At 45.4% G+C, this 19207-nt stretch overlaps 1 protein-coding gene and 1 gene segment (V, D, J or C); both read right to left on the bottom strand.

Moving 5' to 3' along the window:
- Window positions 1–3339: 3339 nt before the first annotated feature.
- Window positions 3340–6424, bottom strand: LOC118792983. The segment is given in 4 exon segments: window positions 3340–3662; window positions 4780–4839; window positions 5858–6136; window positions 6376–6424. Coding segments are annotated over 4 exon segments (711 nt in total).
- Window positions 6425–10304: 3880 nt separating this feature from the next.
- On the bottom strand, window positions 10305–18899 carry LOC118792966 (zinc-binding protein A33-like). Its single transcript, XM_036550877.1, has 6 exons — window positions 18339–18899; window positions 14685–14780; window positions 12457–12690; window positions 12173–12195; window positions 11716–11831; window positions 10305–11296 (listed from the first exon to the last, which is right to left on the bottom strand). The coding sequence occupies exons 1-6, from the start codon at window positions 18810–18812 to the stop codon at window positions 10752–10754; spliced, it is 1488 nt and encodes a 495-aa protein (XP_036406770.1). The 5' UTR covers window positions 18813–18899; the 3' UTR covers window positions 10305–10751.
- Between the last annotated feature and the right edge of the window lie 308 nt (window positions 18900–19207).

Here is a 19207-nt window from a genome sequence, read left to right as displayed (position 1 = left end):
ATTTGTAAAAGTGAGAACACTGCCCGAACCTCCCCTGTATTTCTCTCACCTACATTCAATGCAAGCAAGTCAGCTCAAAATGTTTGTTGGTATTCAGCTAATGCAAAGTAGACACTTGAAATTGTTGTCTTTTGAATGGATTTCTTTGATCCACTTTCACAACAAATACCGGTGAATTAAATACACCATATTTCCAATAACACATCGTTGTGGTTTGTTGATAGGTTGTGAATAAAATAAAAAATCACAATGTTGCTTTTGTGTAACATTATTCATTTTCATTTAAACTTACTTTAACCAAACAGGACAGGATGTACTGTGCAGGGTTCTCAATGTTCTCAGCTATACTCCTTTCTCTCCTGGGAACACCCTTCTTGACGCTTTTCAGACACTGCCCTATTCTCCATTACTGACATCATTCAATCAGCCAGAGCTTCCCCCCTCTCCTCGGTCTGTATTCTTCTGATCATTTCTGCAGCTTTTGATACAGTGGACCACGCAGTAGTACCTATATGAGGGATGTAACTACAGGGGTATTGGGGCTGTTGCCAGTGAGACCTTAGTTCTTCATGCGTGTTCTTATGTTTCCATGGTAAGTTTTTCCTCCTTCTCTGAAACATTGATCTTCTCAGAGTAGAGTCTCCTCCCACTGGCCATTTTGAGAATGGCAGCCCTAGGTTCATTCTGAAACCTTCCAGCAAGTTTTGCCATTTAGTGTAACCTCTGTAATGAGGTAAGAAGTAGAATCATAAAAGATACTGAGAAAATAATAATGAAACATGAAACATCATGATGAGATGATTTCAGAAAAGGAAGCTAGTTGCAGTGTTTGGTATAAAAGTGGGTTTGCACAGTAAAATATATTCCATCTTTCCAGTGAACTCTGATATGAATATTAAGGATTACTGACTGACTCAGCATCAGAACCTGACGGACAGGGCTGTGACAGCCTGAGGAGAGAGAGTGAAGAGGCTCCATTTCTGATGCTGTGAGGCTGGAAAAGTTCTAATGCTGTCTCTGAACTGAAGCACTGCCCCCTACTGGTTGGAAAGGGGGAAATAATCGTCAGGAAAGAACCACAGTAGTGGAAAGGCTGTTTGTAGTTCCTCATTCTGCCTTTAGTGTCAAACAGACTGCATAAGTGCAGCATACTGAGCTGATAAACTGTAAACCAGATATTATGATTCACTTTGGGCTTCTGTGTTACAAAGAATGGAAAATGGAAATTTAACATTTTTTGAAAATCTTCCTTGCCATACTCCCTTCCACTGTCATTTTAACAGTGATTCATGATAAGAATAGCTTCTGGGTTTGGGAATGCAATTTAAGAAGACTTGCAATGCATTGATGAAGGGGAGATGCATAACGAGCACAACACATTCTCGGCTGGTAATGTTTCCACTGACAAAATTGAAGTTTTCTGCAATTAAACTTTTGTCCACTAGAGTTCAGTATTGAATAGAGTTCAGTATTGCTTGTCTCAGTTCCTCTTTTACTGGTACACTTTTACTGGTGTAACTCACGCTGCTAGCGTGTGAAAGGTGGCTCTTAGTGAGTTATGGTGGCTCTTTTTCAGCCGCACAAGGGAGTGTGTTTTTGTAAAACGTGTGTTGCTCTTCAGCCTTACAAACCAGCATGTTATATCTTATATGTTAAAAAAGAAACATCTTTGCCTTTTCTTCAAATAGGAGCCAGATTTTAATTAAGCTTTCCCAACATAATAATGTAACAACGGTCCTTGCCAGATTTATCAGGTATTCTCAGCCATATTATTTATGGCTTAGATGCAGTTGCATCAAAAATCAGGTAAAACTCACCGGATGTCAGTCTTATTAAACCGCTAGGAATCGGAAGAGTTAAATTTACGTTTACAGGATTTGCACCATGTTTGAAGCCATGCACAGCTGTCCCAGGGGGGTTTCTGGGCTGTGAAACCATGACTAATATTTGCATGTGCAGGTCTAGGGGTGACCACAGCCCTCCCAGAATAGACTGCAGCTCTTTGCCAGGTGTCCCGTTAGTCCCCATGGGGGTAGAGAGCAGGGAGAGCACATCACATGGCGTGTGCCTGAGAGACGCTGATTGAGCCTCGATGCTCCTCTCTCAGGCGCTTCAGCTTAGACTGTGGGATCCAGTCGAAGGAGCAGCCCCACGTTGGAAATGCAAGTCACAGACAACTGTCTGCTGGCAACCCTGTTACCATATGTAAAACATTAATATTAATGCTGTCCACAGACGTGGTAAAACACTCTGCAATTCTGAGGGAGACACCTGTATTCGGTGCCTGAGAATTACTGGGTTTAAACAGGTCAAAATACACAGTTTACCTAGCAACTAGTGATTTATCTAGCCTTTAAGGGTAATCCTACAATACTGTTGGTTAATGGTGACTTCTCTCTTAAGGAGAGCTCATTAGAGACAAGAGGTTAGGAACTTTGCTTACAGTAGCTGGCAGGAGCTGTATGAGTCTGCTCTTGGTATCTGTAAGACCCATTTAAAGTCTCCTCATGGTTTCCTTAATGAGTGAAGTTTGGTGTCTTTCACTGGTTTTCTTCTAATGTGGATTATATGGTTTCCATTCCAGTGATGGATTGTGCACAAGTGCTATAAGAAGTTTGAAAATCCTCTGTCCCAGGGGCAATGGAAAGTACTACATTTAGGGCAATGGGGAGAGATGTGAGGACATTAAAGTTCAATTTACTATATTCTTTAGGTCGAAAGCTGTTTAATTACATATTCAGCACAAATTTTACGTGCAAAATTTTAAAGTTAAAGATTTAAATTAACGGTCAATCCTGAGGGAGAGGAACATTACCATCAACCTCTAAGATTTGCTTTCATATCACTGCTTTATTTTGAATATGATTAATTTATGTTACATCATGCTTGCATGATATCATGCTTCTTATGCCATCAGTTGTATGTAATGGGTGTTATAGTATAACCGTGATATTGTGGGAGATGTGGTACTGAACTCAGATGAAAAGATGTAAATGCCTGACATTTGACATCACTAACGAGCACAACAGAAATGATTATTATAGAATGTTTTTTTCCTCCACTTTTATTTTAATAAAGAGCATTCACACAATTGCAAAGTTAAAGTGCACCAAGCACATAAGGAGCGGCTGAGGACCAGCAGGAGCAGAGCGTATCTAAAGAGCTCAGGAGAGACAGAGACAGGCCGGATCAGCAGGCAGGGAGGAGTCACACAAGCGAGTGCGGCTCCCCGCGCGGCCGGCGCTGGTTAGCTGAGCGGTGGGAGGGAGAGCGGGCGCAAATAGAGCAGGTTTTTATTCTCTTTCTGGTGGAAGGAGACGGTGCCGCTGCTCTCAGGCCTCACTGGGAGCAGTCGGCTCTCCTCAGCGTCTCGGTCACTGCGGGCTGGCCGGCCAGGGTGGCCTCGCACGTCACCGAGCCCGCCTTCCCCCACTCGGCCGCAGAGAGGGTCAGGGTGCTGCTGAAGCTGTACAGGCCGTCCTTCTCCAGGACCCCGGTGCTCCCGCTGGCTCCCGAGCTCTTGCTGGTGCCGTCCACCTTCCAGCGCAGCGTCCAACCCGAGGGGAAGCCCTTGTTGGCCAGGCACGTCAGAGTGGCCTCCCCCCTGCTGGACAGCTCCACGCTGGAGGGGGGCAGGACTGTGAGGGTCGGGGCGGCGTCCCCTGGAGAAAAAGCAGAAAAGGAGGTGTGAGAGGTCAGAGAGAGAAGGGGTAAAGATACCCACGTTCAGTCCGGGAGTATTTTACCACTAAAGGCAGAGGAGTCAGTTTACTTTCAAAAATGTAAAAAATGAAAGACAAAAAAAGACAGGGGTATCATGACAAAAACATTATTTTGGTATGATCAGTCATAAAATTATGTACTGTTTAAAAACTTAGCCGTCTCATCTCATGAAAATCCGTTACTGATATGAAATGACAAGACCATAGGCTATATAATGCAAGTTTTAGTTAAAGTCTTTTAAAAACTTGTACATTGGACACCCAAAAAAACAGACCAAGAGTATTTAGTGTTGAATCATTGTGGCACAACTGAATGTCTAATGGTGGAAGTGGGTATGGATCCCTATCAACTCTGAGAGCACTGACTTCATAAATCCTACACACAGAGAAAGGTTACAATGTCTGTGTGCTAACCACAAGCACAGTCTGCGTGGCAGAAACACAGGCAGCCTCAAGTAAAGGACATTTTGTTTGAATTATTTTAAATTAAGGTTATAATGCGAAATGATGTACTGTAGTTTTTTTCTGACACCAAAAAGAACATTGCTTGACTTAGACTTTTTTCATATTCATTTTTTCTGTATTATTTTTTGTAATTCAGACAAATTAAGGAGAGCAATTAAAACAAACATGATACAAAATAGCAAAATAGAATGCTTCTATTTTATACTGCATTACTATATGATATGTTCAAAGAAGCTGGTTCTCTGCTTTGTAGGTAAAAAATTGCTGTTGTAAAATGACAGCCATGACTCAATTAATAATAGATAATTAGCAGTATTTGAACATTTAATCAAATCATGTTAAAAGAATGAGAAAATAAGGAAAGGAAATTAAGTTATATTTTTTCATCTAAAACATACTGTGGGAGCTTTGAGGCATTTTTATAGTTCATTAGATTTTGCAAAGATGATGCTACTACTCTGATGACAGCTCAGCATTCTAAGCAGATTATTAATCTCCAGATGTTATTCAATAGATAAAATGATCATGTATGTTTAGCTGTTACTGATCAAGGCAAAACTTTGACTGGTAAGTAAAGAAAGAGAGAACTTACTTCCAATATCAAGTTTGGTGCCACCGCCAAATATGCACCACAGTGATTCAGCCTGATTGACTGGCTGTACAAAAACCTGCCTGAGGGCCACGCCCCCTTTACTCACAGTGTAGCTGTCTCTCACAACACAGAAATGTGTTTGGCATACAGGCTGTCTGTCATTCTGTCCATCTAACAGTGTCCAAATCTATAGGTATGAAAAGTTACACTTCTTTGTACCAGTTTGACTGGCTATTGTTTTGTATGTGTAATTTCTTCTCTCTCTCTCTCACTCCCTCCCTCCCCCTGTCGATGTGGCTGTCTATAGTCATTATGAGAAAGACTTCCCTTCCATTCCTGCTTTGGTTTATTTATAATTTATTTTAATAATATAATAACTCTATATATAGCCAAATTCAGCACTGGTATCTGAGTCAAATATCCAAAGTGCCTGATGAAAAAACTCCAAATAAAAAGGCTGCTTGTCAGGACGTCCGTCTGAGGTCCTCCTGTTCTGTGTGTTTCCCCTGTCTGTCTTTGTGGGCGTGTCTGTTTTTGTTTTTGTTGTTGTCTTGCATGTGCTTGTGTTTACAGACGCCATGTGCTCCATCATCCCACCTCCTGTCCTGCCGGTCTGCCCTCCTGCCACACCCACCACCTGAAGCTCATTCCGCTCACCTGTGTCCTGTTTTGTCATCATTAGTCTGTGTACTTAAACCTCCCAAATTGATCTCTGTAATAATCCCTGATAATCATCTTCATAATCTCAACAATCAGTTCAGTTTCAAGAAGTAAAAGGAACGGAAAAACATCACAGATCTGAGCCTTACCTGTTTACAGTGTGATTAGCAGAGATGAAGAGTCACAGGTATCTGGTACTTGTATTCTTCACACAGAAGAATACCCTTCAGATTCATCCTGGTGAAATCCCATATAATAGAAAAATGCTCCATGTGTCATCAAATAAACTCCCTCTGTGATAAACTGCATTCCTCTCCAGCAGGTGCAGCAGTGCCTTCACTGAATCATCTGGCTGAGGGAGGTTTTTGAACGCCTCTGTATCACTGTGTTGGCTCTGTATCACTGAAGCAAGCCAGACAGTAATACTCTCCTGCGTCCTCAGCCTGGACTTTATTGATGAGCAGTATGAAATCAGTTCCAGATCCACTGCCAAAGAACCGACCTGGAACCCCAGGACCACGTTCTTCTGCACCATAAATCAGGAGTTTGGGAGCTTCTCCGGCCTTGAGTTGGAACCAGGATACATCATCCTTAAGGTTACTGGAGGTGCTGGTTTTACAGTGCACACTGACCACGGCTCCTGGGCGAACAGATTTCACTGCAGGAGTCTGAGTTACTGTGATCTGTCCTCTGGCATCTAAAGAGAACACACAAACACAGAAAAAAATAATGAAACAAAATATTTTATGGACAAAAAAACATTGTGCTTTTTCTAATGTTTACTTTCACTTAATTTCTCTTTCAGCATTGGTCAATGTGATGATTGAATTATTTCTGATGTCAAGCAATGGTAGTCATGCTGTCAGGACCAATCCAAACACAGTAATGACTGAGGTATTGCTGAAATCAAATATTTCTGAATAAATCCTCTCTTACTGTGAGTGCAGAAGGCCAGGGCCCAGATGATGATGGTGACGAAGGTCATGGCTGCTGTTTTCTCTGCTGTGATGAGGAACGGCTGTCGGTCCCGCATCTCTGAACCCACAGGGCTATAAACACTGAGAGTTCACTGAAGCATGCGCTGCCAATGCAAAGTGCTCTCTATGCAAAGGAGCTTCCTGTGTCTCACAGAGCAGCGCTGTCAGCTTTACTAAAGTTCTCCATCCACTGGATTTAGGAGGTAATCATCATTTATATATCAGATATTCAGGGTACCTACATATCTAAATATTATCTGTGTATGCAGCTGTTACATTTACTCTATCCATTCAGGTTAAACACCTTTCTGAAATTACAAAAGCAATGACCCAGGAATCGAACCTGAAACTGTTAAAATCTGTTAACACTGAACACTTGTATTGGCTTGGAAACTTCCCGTCGCAGAAGCAGCGAGATCAGGATGCTTCTTTTTCTAGTGTTGTAAATAGTGTTCTGACTCATGATAAACTAAGATATAACAAAAGTGATTTTATGTATTTTACTTTCATTTGGTGAACAACTGTCAATGCCTATGTTTTACAGCAAGGAAAAAATTAGGAAATTAGGAAAAAATATTTAACTTTATTTAACCATTAATGTGAAAAGCCACATTTGCTCTTGGCAGTAATTGACAAATCAATAAATTAATATCATCGATCATTAAAATCATCGGCTCACTCATGGTTACTTGTGACAAATGTTCCATTCACAGAGGCTCAGTACAGTACTACATTTTACATTTTTATCCAGAGCAACTTACAACGTTATCCATTTATACAGCTGGATATTTTACTGAGGTAATTGTGGGTTAAGTACCTTGCCCAAGGGTACGGCAGCAGTGCCCCAGTGGGGAATCAAACCAGCGACCTTTCAGACACAAGTCCTGCTACTTAACCACTATGCTACACTGCCGCGGTACTACAGCACCATTCTGTAATTCAGCGACACTAAACTGACACTGCGGCAGTCACTAACATGGGGCGTTCTGGCATTCAAGTATCGAATTCCCAGTCTGCTTTTCTCAGTCTGGCCGTATAAACATAATTTAAGTGGGCAACACCCTAGCTGATGTATCGTGAGTGGTCTTGTGCTAAATGGCTGCCGTACAATTGCCCAGGTGGGTGCTACGCATTGATGGTAGTTAAGTTAAAATCTCCTTCAGTGTTAAATTTGGGGTCATATGCACTCCTCACACAAGCATACTTTTGGCTTTGGGTTTTTATTTGGCACATGCTGCAACGTAAGCACACAGCTTGAGGCTACTTCCTTTTAGAGGTACGCGTAAAAAGGTGAGCTTTTCATTGGAGAGAGAAATGCAATTCGATGGCAGCAACTCTGAACCTGATGGAGGTGTTGGTGGCTGTGGTTTTAATGCATCTGGATGGGGAGGCCAGTAATCAGCAGTGTGTCAGGGGGCTCACAATGATTTTCCACTCTTTCCCCTCTTGTTTCATTTATCTGGGATGCCAGTATTATGGTGATTTGTTTTGGGGTCCACCATGACCAAAACACTGGTCATTTTATTGTTTGTACTTCACATACCTCTCACCCCTTCTATCGCAAATAAACCCGGCGAAAGTTTTGCTCAGAATGTATTGGCTGCACACAACAAATGGACACTCAGGTAAAATTAAGCTTGATGAGTCCTGTCAGGTTATGAAAATCCAAGTAATCAGCTATGTTTCTATTGATTTTACTTTTGTTCTTCTTTCAAAGGAAATGATACATCACTTACATCATCACATCACAGTCCCAATATAATATCAATATGCTTTTTATTTTTCCGTGTTCATATCTTCATCGTCTATGAATACAATAAAATATACAGACAGTGCTTTCTGCTGTGCATCTCCTCTTTTTTCCCCACATTTAGCTATACCTCATAACAGGATGTTCTTTGGAAAGCTCTCAGATTATTTAAGAGAAAACAGCACCATAGACATACAGTAGAAACATCTGTCCATTCATATTAACCATGACGAAAGTCTCCTATAATTTATTTTCAAATTTTTTTTATTATACTACTTATTTTCAGTTTAGTTTAGTGCTGGAAGACAAAATTAATGTCTTAATGTTAGGGAAATTGTATGACTAAAACCAGGAACCACAAGGTCTGGCCTTCAATGTTACTACAAGGACATATGGGGTACCTTGTAACAGTTGTACTTTATGAATATCAGATGTTACAAAAAATTCTTTGCAAGAAGAAGCACTATTTGTAGAATTTATTTCTAACTTTCTAACTAATACTATTTCTAACAGTATTAGTATCAGCAGTGTTAATGGCAATTTCTGTACCCATATTTACTGCATGTCCATTCGTTGCAGGATATGCAATTTTTTGGCTCAGTGCAGTGTCTCCCCCTTTTGGCCACTTATATATAGCAGTTCTGCATTCATTTTGAAAAGGTGACAGTCCTGCCTGATGCCTATACTGTTAATGTAACTCAAGAACATAGCAGGGGAGGGACAAAGATTTTATGATTTTTAAGATTACAGCCCTTTCAGGACAGGGAAATGAGTGAATGTCACAACAACAGCCAATCTAAAATGGACTATTTTCTTATGATACACACAAAACATCAGCACCTGAGTGTGAGGGCCGTAACAGGCATGGCCAGGGGAGTGGAAGTAGAAAGCCTCCTTACCTGAAGCATGTGAGGACCGAAATTTTCTGAGTACACAGAAATTGTGTATTGCCCCCTACTGGTTGGCAAAACCACACACAAGCTGTGGCAATGATGTATTAAATATAAAAAAAGATGTTTTTCAGTTCTTTGTTTCTTCTTTTTTTTGGCTTTGAAGAACCTTCCTGAGTTCAGCAGACTGAGTGGATACCTCTCAGGTCTAAACCTGACCTTGTAATTCACTCTGGGCTGGTATGTAATAAGCAGTGCTTTCCAGGAATGCTGATTGCCTACAGCACATTCCTGGAACATCACATGCAACAACAAATCGCAGTCACTCACAGTAACACCAATGCCGCTCGACCTGCATTAAGAGCACATGTCCACAGGGCTTACTCCTGTCAGAACTAACTGATGTACAGTCTGAACTTCCACCCCTTTCCACTAGAGGTCAGTAGAGTAGGATATTGCATAAGTTACAGGCCTGCTGTTCTTTATTTATGCTATAAAATTACTTTGTCTGGGAGACAGGGATGACAAATAAAAGGTCTGTATAAAATATCCACCCCTGCAGTTCAATATATAAGGACAATATGTAAAAGGAGCTACAACACATTCAAGAAAAACGGCAGTAAACTTAGCACCTGCAACCTACAACCCTGCCCCGTGAGCTCCAGGTAGTCTGCATGGGCGCATGGTCACCTTCATTAATGTAGTGTAGTAATTGGTCAAATTAACTAATTAATAGACCCAATTAAGTAACTAGTCCTGGTCCTGGAGTGCAAGATTATCTTTCCTGCACGTGACTTCCCCACACCGCTGCCCTGCACCTTTCATGAATGGATACTGTGTAAAGACACGGTGGTCGGTCCCTCTGAAAGCAATGCAAACCTCCCCATTCCCAAACCCTGTGTGCCATTACATCTGGGCCTTACACAGACACTGTGTCACACTCGGCTAAAAAGCATATCTGGGCGCGCGCTTACAGCTGCTTTGTAATCCGGATACAGGTGGTTATGATGTATATGTTTCAGTTAGCGCCTATACAAAGTATTACAAATCAGGTTAGTATATAGACGTAACGCTTATATACTCTTAAGTGTTAAATAGAAAAAAAAATTAAAATAACAACTGTTATGCAATTCATTAAATCTTCACACTATCGAGTGCATGAAACTCACACCCACTGTAATACCTAACATAATTTAATCAGATTACATTAAATCTTTTTTGTTGTAGTGTCAAGTTAAATTACCTGTCAGTCATAGAAAGAAGCTCTTCACTTTCTTCCAAAATGTTGTCAATACTAGATCTGATGGTCCTTACTTTCAGATCACAGGGTCTCTGCCCTGACTTCAGATGCTGGATGTGGTTTATTGCTATGAATCATTGAACGCACCAGGGTTTTCTGCGGTACCAATTTTTCCAATAAAACCATGGATAAAAATGGCCATAAAACAAAAAACTGAAATCCTCTGCGGTCCTCAAGTACACAAAAGATGCCTAGTTTTGCTCTAGCAATGATCCAGACTCTGGTGCTAGAAATTGCCTTGTATGTGTGCAATTGAAACATGATACCAGATTCCTATAAATCATGTTAAAATCATTGCCAGGGGAAAGTTACATGGTGCTTTTAAGGCTGGCTGATAAATGTTTATCCCTGTGTTTCTGCGAGGACAGCCCCCCCCCCCGACCCCCGCCCCCAGTTCACAACCGCGGGGTGACGATGGTCAGGGGCTCCCTATTCCGGCCGTTGATGATGGGCCAGGGGTTGAAATAGGGGTACACCCTCTCGGTGAAGGTGTCGGAGAAGGTGAAGAGGTGGGTCATGTCCCCGGCGTCATAGAAGGCCACCTGGCCGTGGGGGTAGTCCAGGTAGACGCCGACGCGGCGCGGCTTGCGGGTCAGGCTGAGCGGGTGCTCCGAGTCCGTGCAGGCCTCGTACTCATCCCCGTTGCGCAGCACCAGCGTCCAGAAGCCGTCCTCGGGGCACAGGCTGATCTCCTCCTTCCTGTTGACGGACTCAGTGGCCAGACCCAAGCCCCAGGCCGTCTTCTCCCCCACCTCCACCTCCCAATAGTGCCTTCCCGAGGAGAAGCCCTGGGAGCCCAGCACGATGTTGTAGCGGGTGAAGCGCTCGGGGTTGTCGGGCAGGTTGGGCTGGATCTCGCCCACCCTCACGCTGGTCTGGCAGGGCGACACCGTCAGGCGCGGGTAAGCCGTGTTGGGGTCAAGGGTCAGTGGGGCGACAGCTGCGAAGCAGAGAGAAGCCCAGGGTACCGCACACCGACCTCACACAGATTGCGACACTGACATAGAAACTCACCAGGGGTTGACATATTCCACTCAAGAGCGTCTAGTACAGACAGTCAAACTCAGTGTGTAGGTTGTGCCCTCTGAACTATATCATCAGTTAAATCAGATGTCAATTAACATGTTAATAGGTGCCACTGGTGAACCAGAACTGAACTCAACTTGTGGCAAGTTGTGCAACCTCAAAAATGCTAAAGCATGCTATTACATCAAAATAATACCCTACAGGATTTCACGGCAATTCCGGTAGTCTTTCAGAATACTGCTGCAAGGTCATGGACACTCTGAGCAGTGATGCACTCTTCAGCTCTGACAGACCCCCTCCAGCGCTGCTCAGGTGTGCCACCTGTCACAGTACCTGGCTGCAGGATGCTGCCCATCTTCCTCCACACCTTGTACTGCAGAGGCCCCACAAACTGGCCCGGCTGCAGGTCCGTGGAGACCTCCGGGGGGCGCTGGAACAACGCCTCTGCACTGTGAAGCAACAGAACGGGATCAGAAGGCAGAGCTCAGCTGACAGATCAGATCAAATCTGACGGCCTGTCAGGCCTGACCATATCACATTACATTATTGTCATTTAACAGATGCTCTTATCCAGAGCAAATTACATAGGCAACAATTTTTATCCATTTATGTCGTGGCGATTCTGCGTTAGCTACCTCGGCCAAGGGCACAGCAGCAGTGCTCCAGTGGGGAATTGAGCCAGCGACCTTTCGGTTACAAGTCCTGCTCCTTACCACTAAGCCACACTGCTGCCACTGACAGAGAATAGTCTATGGGATACGAAACTTATAACAAAGAGCAGAGTACTCACCCACTGATGAAACTCTTTATTCCCTGAGAACAAATAAAAAAAAGTATGAGTTCCTGTTGCTGTGCCCCTGGTTAAAATATGCCATTCTAAGAGGTCTACCCTGGTGGATTTCTTAAGCAGGAAGGTGGCAGTATGGATATGCGTTCTATGAGAGGGTCTTATCCCAGTGGAGTAATCTTGTAAGTGTAGCCTGCTCTCCGCTATCTTTTTAACTCCTCGTTCCCCTCCCTCCCTCCCTCTCTCCTCCGTTCCCTCCCCCCCCCACCCCACCCCCCCGTCCTCACCCGCAGCTGGGCGGGGTTCTCCTCCTCCCTCAGCTTGGCGCGCAGCTGCTCGGCGGCGAGCTCCAGCTGGCTGACCTGCTCGGCGGTGCGCTGCAGGGACTCGTCCAGCATCCTCAGCCTCTCCTCCTTCTCCCTGCGCAGACGGTTCTTCACCTCCTGCTCCTCCTGCTCCAGGAACTCCCGCAGCTGCCGGAACTCCCAGCCGATCTGCTCCTCCAGGGCTCCCGCCTGCTCCTGAGAGACGGAGGGGTGGGGAGGGTCACTGCACCGGGGATCTCTCGCTCTCCCAGTCCCTCGCCCGGCTGCTCACCCATCCACTCTCCCGCTCACTCTCTCGCCCGCTCACTTTCCTGCTGACCTGCCCACTTGCTCACCCTCTTGCCCTCGCACTCACACCCACTGTGAACGGTTAGCCTTGCCAGTGCTGGGGAAAAAGTGTGTAAAAGGTGTGTTAAAGCAGTAACGTGTGTTAATGTGTGTCTCAGACTGAGTGAGAGTGGTAAGGAATGAATGTCTGTTTTAGTTAATAGTGACAGACAGCTGTAAGTGTTTCAGTAAACTGACAAAACTGGAGATTCCACCGGATACATTGCTCACTGAGCAACTGTAATTGTGTGCGTGTGCGTGTGCGTGTGCGTGCGTGAGTATGCGTGCGTGTGCGAGTGTGCGTGTGAGTGTGGCGTTTGACTCCAGAAGAGCACTCAATAGGCATTAAATTTATTTTATGTTACTCAGGCAAAGCTCTCTTCCAAATATATCCTGACTTGTGCTTCAGTTTTTAAAATACATAATTAATATTTTTTTTAAACTGCTCCACCTGCTGTTTGTAGCGAGTGGTGCAGGAGCCCCCATTGTCGCGCATGCTGCTGCTCATCGTTTGAAAGGCCTCTGTGTCCATGCACAGAAGTTTCCTCCCCATCTGCACCACAAGATCATAAGATAGCCCTGCATGGCTCTGTGCTACACGGGCATCCCTATTTGTTTAGCTATGACGATGTAGTAGATGCAGACCTGTTCTACCCATCCACGGTTTAACTTTCTAAGCAGGACACCGCAGGGTGGGAAACACCATGATTATGACATACATGGCACATGCTGGAACAACCACAAAGATAAGCCCTGTCAGTTATTTACTTTAATTTCTCCTTCCTGTTTCTTCCCACGACACAACTTATAACAGACCTGCCCTTCGTGCATGAACTACTGGGGTCTTTTTTATCTTTTTTTTGCACCAACTATGACAGCCGTCCCAACTAAGCCAGTCTAAGGTGGAGGAAAAAGATAAGCAACTTCCTCTAAAGGGACAGAACTGGGGCAACTACTGCACCCACACTTTATTTATTATATATCATTGTCAAACTACACAAATATTCAGTGTTCTGCACCAACCGACAAACAGGGTTTAGTTTAAGGGGCTGTACTGTGCACTGACCAACTTCAGAAAGGACAATCAGCTTTGACACAACCCGATGTTTTAAGGTTGGAAAAATGTTCCAGATCATATTTTGTGAGTAATCACATCTTTGTAGACCAGGATATTTTGTCAGGGTAAGGGATTGCCAATGGGTAAACTTTGAGGTAGTTGTAATTCTTTTTGTAAGCTCAAGTCCATTAATGAACTACATTCTTCAATGCAGAAGTTGCGGCGCGGTGATATGTCAAATCATAAGACCATCAGTACCACTGCCAAACCCAAAACATTCTGTGCCCTTTCCTGTAGTAAACACTTCCTCTTGTGGTTTTTCTCCTCGAGACACAGAGGACCTGGTCATCTATCAGTTACAACTCATCATGACAGCAGAAGCTGGAGCTACGCAGGGTGTAGCAGGCAGAGTGTAACAAAGGCTCTGCCCTACTGTATGAACACCGAGGGACTGACAGTCACAGACACAGACACACCCATAAATGACAATGACAGTGAGAAGGAAGCTGAAAGCCTGAACATACAGCCACACAGCACAAAAAACCCCAGACCACATAGGCGCGCGCGCGCACGCACACACGCACGCACGCACACACACAAATGACAATGACAGTGACAAAGATACTGAAAGCATGTACAGACAACCATACAGCATATGGTAAAGTCAAAGAAGGACACAGAGACAAACCCCAAACCACATGCACGCGTGTGCGCACGCACACACACACACACACACACACACACACTAACAGCCCTATGAAACACACATTGCCCCAGGTAGAGGCGTGAACATGGTGTTTATTACCTTTATTTCCATCATTTTCTGGTTGGTCTGGGCCTGTGACCGAGAGGCCTCCTCCATCTGCAGCTGCACCTTCTGTAACGCAGCGGAGAGCTTCTCCTGCACACAAACACACAGTGCGTTACGCAGCGGAGCTTCTCCTGTACACAAACACACAGCGGAGAGCTTCTCCTGCACACAAACACACAGAGCGTAACGCAGCGGAGAGCTTCTCCTGCACACAAACACACAGTGCGTTACGCAGCGGAGAGCTTCTCCTGCACACAAACACACAGCGCGTTACGCAGCGGAGAGCTTCTCCTGCACACAAACACACAGAGCGTAACGCAGCGGAGAGCTTCTCCTGCACACAAACACACAGCGCGTTACGCAGCGGAGAGCTTCTCCTGCACACAAACACACAGTGCGTTACGCAGCGGAGAGCTTCTCCTGCACACAAACACACAGTGCGTTACGCAGCGGAGAGCTTCTCCTGCACACAAACACACAGTGCGTTACGCAGCGGAGAGCTTCTCCTGCACACAAACACACAGCGCGTTACGCAGCGGAGAGCTTCTCCTGCACACAGACACACAGTGTGTAACGCAGCGGAGAGCTTCTCCTGCACACAGACACACAGTGTGTAACGCAGCGGAGAGCTTCTCCTGCACACAAACACACAGAGCGTAACGCAGCGGAGAGCTTCTCCTGCACACAAACACACAGTGTGTAACCCAGCGGAGGGCTTCTCCTGCACACAAACACACAGCGGAGAGCTTCTCCTGCACACAAACACACAGTGCGTTACGCAGCGGAGAGCTTCTCCTGCACACAGACACACAGTGCGTTACGCAGCGGAGAGCTTCTCCTGCACACAAACACACAGCGGAGAGCTTCTCCTGCACACAAACACATAGTGCGTTACGCAGCGGAGAGCTTCTCCTGCACACAGACACACAGTGCGTTACGCAGCGGAGAGCTTCTCCTGCACACAAACACACAGTGCGTTACGCAGCGGAGAGCTTCTCCTGCACACAGACACACAGTGCGTTACGCAGCGGAGAGCTTCTCCTGCACACAAACACACAGTGTGTAACGCAGCGGAGAGCTTCTCCTGCACACAAACACACAGTGCGTTACGCAGCGGAGCTTCTCCTGTACACAAACACACAGCGGAGAGCTTCTCCTGCACACAAACACACAGAGCGTAACGCAGCGGAGAGCTTCTCCTGCACACAAACACACAGTGCGTTACGCAGCGGAGAGCTTCTCCTGCACACAAACACACAGCGCGTTACGCAGCGGAGAGCTTCTCCTGCACACAAACACACAGAGCGTAACGCAGCGGAGAGCTTCTCCTGCACACAAACACACAGCGCGTTACGCAGCGGAGAGCTTCTCCTGCACACAAACACACAGTGCGTTACGCAGCGGAGAGCTTCTCCTGCACACAAACACACAGTGCGTTACGCAGCGGAGAGCTTCTCCTGCACACAAACACACAGTGCGTTACGCAGCGGAGAGCTTCTCCTGCACACAAACACACAGCGCGTTACGCAGCGGAGAGCTTCTCCTGCACACAGACACACAGTGTGTAACGCAGCGGAGAGCTTCTCCTGCACACAGACACACAGTGTGTAACGCAGCGGAGAGCTTCTCCTGCACACAAACACACAGAGCGTAACGCAGCGGAGAGCTTCTCCTGCACACAAACACACAGTGTGTAACCCAGCGGAGGGCTTCTCCTGCACACAAACACACAGCGGAGAGCTTCTCCTGCACACAAACACACAGTGCGTTACGCAGCGGAGAGCTTCTCCTGCACACAGACACACAGTGCGTTACGCAGCGGAGAGCTTCTCCTGCACACAAACACACAGCGGAGAGCTTCTCCTGCACACAAACACATAGTGCGTTACGCAGCGGAGAGCTTCTCCTGCACACAGACACACAGTGCGTTACGCAGCGGAGAGCTTCTCCTGCACACAAACACACAGTGCGTTACGCAGCGGAGAGCTTCTCCTGCACACAGACACACAGTGCGTTACGCAGCGGAGAGCTTCTCCTGCACACAGACACACAGTGTGTAACGCAGCGGAGAGCTTCTCCTGCACACAGACACACAGCGTGTAACGCAGCGGAGAGCTTCTCCTGCACACAAACATGCTGTGACTCAGAGATTCCACTCCCACACACTCTCACGCAGTAGCTAGCCCTGCACATAGCACGGAGTGAGTCAGACATAAATCACTTCACACACCAGAGCTTTAATGGCACACATTATATAACAGGTCAGACGAAAGTGCAGAGACTCACACAACATACACATAGGCCAACAGCCCCAACCAGAGTCAAATCCTACGAGTCAAACCAACAGAATTTAGAACACACAGATTCTCTGATACTGGGTGAATACCTTAGTTCATCTTTCCTCCTAAAATACCGGAGGATGCAGTTTTGCATAATTAATTTTAAATTCTGCATGGAGCACTGCAGATTTAGCACTGTGCTTGTGTTTGTTCTTAACCTGCAACCACCTAATATGTAAAAAAACAATAATAAACATATGCAATTTTCCCTGTATATGGGAGTCTGATGAACTACACAACAGTCTACTTACTACATAAAATATTTTACCAATCTTGAATACCAGCACTGAAATATTTTCAAACCTGAATTTGTGTTAGCTAGAGTTTTACGTAAGAAAATGCCATCTGTAGTGTTTTGAACGAATATATTGAGTTTTTTTTGAAGAATATGGTTCATTGATATTTCATCTTGCAGTGAAATATCAGTGAATTTGCGCCGTTTCCAACCAACAGTAACATACGTCAGTGCGGCCTCAGTGAATCTGAAGGCTACACTTGCATGTTAAATTCCTCAAACACGCAAATGCACACAGAGAACTCCAAAGACGGATTTGGAAATAACAGTCCAGTCACGCGGACCATCTGGTGAAACACTCGATTGTGTGTGTAGTAGTCACCTAGACTAATTTAAAAAGGAAAACTCTTTTTATAAATAGCAGCTCGGTGAACACAAGCCCGATGCTACTCTTATCATATGTAAAATGTAAATGCAGTGTAAAATCTAACTCTGATTGTAATTAAAGTTTATTCCGCCTCTTCCACTTTACATTGCAATAAAGCGTCGGTATTGTGCTCTCTTTTGGAAAACATAAGTAATACAGTTTCCACATCATGGCTTATCATTCAAATGTAAAGTATCTGAAAACAGTAAGTGAAGCTGGCAGATCGTGTAGGTTTTACTGATTGGAAAAAAGAAAGATGGTAACAACATCGGGGTTTCCCCACATCATCCAGTTTAAAACTATTCGCGGTAACCGTTGACATACATTGAAAAATCCAATTTAGCTCTCCAGCATGACTACTGGGGGAAAGAAACAGAGGATGGGTCATTTATTTGAAGATAATTACCCGTGCATCAACCACACATTTGAAAAGGAAGGTTAAGTTAACAAGGTCCTTGTGGCTTGTTATTTTGCAGCATTATTTCCGTTTAGAAAGTAGGTTAGAAAAGAAAGAAAGCGGAAGTGTTGCAATGTAGGCAATGGTTCATTCAGTGTTATTATTCAGTGTTATAATGTATGCAGTGCTTTCTGTATGAAGTCATGGTGTTGTCTGCCTGCTCGTTGTGAACACAGGAGGAAAGTTGTACCTTGTAGTTGTCGAAGGCTTCGTTGATCGGGATGACGCTGTGCGTCTTGTGGTCCCTCGACATGCCGCACACCAGGCAGATCGCGACCTGGTCGTCCTCGCAGAAGAGCTTCAGCTTCTCCTCGTGCTCCTCGCAGTGGTCCCGCTCCGGGCTGGGCTCGGGGCCGCTGGCGCTCGCCGGTGCCTTCTGCGTCCTCTCCCGGGACAGGGAGTGCGTGTCCATCTCCCTTGCCCGCCTCACGCTGTCAACGACGTTGCAGAGCAGAGAGTTTGGACGGAGTTTCGCGGTGCATGTCTTCCGACACTGCGGACAAGAGGGGCTTTCCTCGGGCTTGGCGTCCCAGCACTGGCTTATACACTGACGGCAAAAGTGGTGCCCGCACTCAAGTATCACCGGCTCGCGGAAGAGTTCCAGACACACGGGACAAGTTAGCTCGCTGTGCAGTTCTTCAAGAGCGCTTGCCTCGGAAGCCATCTCCCACGATCGGCATGCTGGGAGGCGAATAACAATTTTGAAGTTAAGTGCAAGACGTCTCCCTGAACAACAGGGTGTGACCAAGTAGAGCAGACGAAGCCGTCTGAGCTGTAGTCGCGAGAAGCGCACCGAAGGCATGCGCGAACGTGTTTTGTTCTCGCTCCGCCCGCGTACACTTTCCCGGGGTTCGTGGAATTTAAAGATCAAGTAAAAACTCGCGACCTGTGCAGACTACAGCTCGCTCGAGTAAGCATTGCATACCTTTCTGTGACGTACTATTTCACAAGTAAGTCAAACAATGCAAAAAATTAAAAGCAAGGTGCTGTCTTTCATACATACAATAGCGTAGCATTACAGACATTACTTACTCTACAGTAATGTTTCTGCATGAACTG

This window comes from Megalops cyprinoides, chromosome 18 (genome assembly GCF_013368585.1).
Source record: "Megalops cyprinoides isolate fMegCyp1 chromosome 18, fMegCyp1.pri, whole genome shotgun sequence".
NCBI classification, from domain to species: Eukaryota; Metazoa; Chordata; class Actinopteri; order Elopiformes; family Megalopidae; genus Megalops; species Megalops cyprinoides.
This window is presented reverse-complemented; position numbering and strand designations above follow the sequence as displayed.

Excerpts from the sequence above, each read along its gene's own strand:
- LOC118792966 (XM_036550877.1), bottom strand. The coding sequence starts at position 18,812 with ATGGCTTCCGAGGCAAGCGCTCTTGAAGAACTGCACAGCGAGCTAACT. Across the intron at positions 12,691-14,684 it reads AGAAAATGATGGAAATAAAG|GAGCAGGCGGGAGCCCTGGA; the intron begins GTAATAAACACC and ends TCCGTCTCTCAG. Across the intron at positions 11,832-12,172 it reads ATAAAGAGTTTCATCAGTGG|TGCAGAGGCGTTGTTCCAGC; the intron begins GTGAGTACTCTG and ends GTTGCTTCACAG.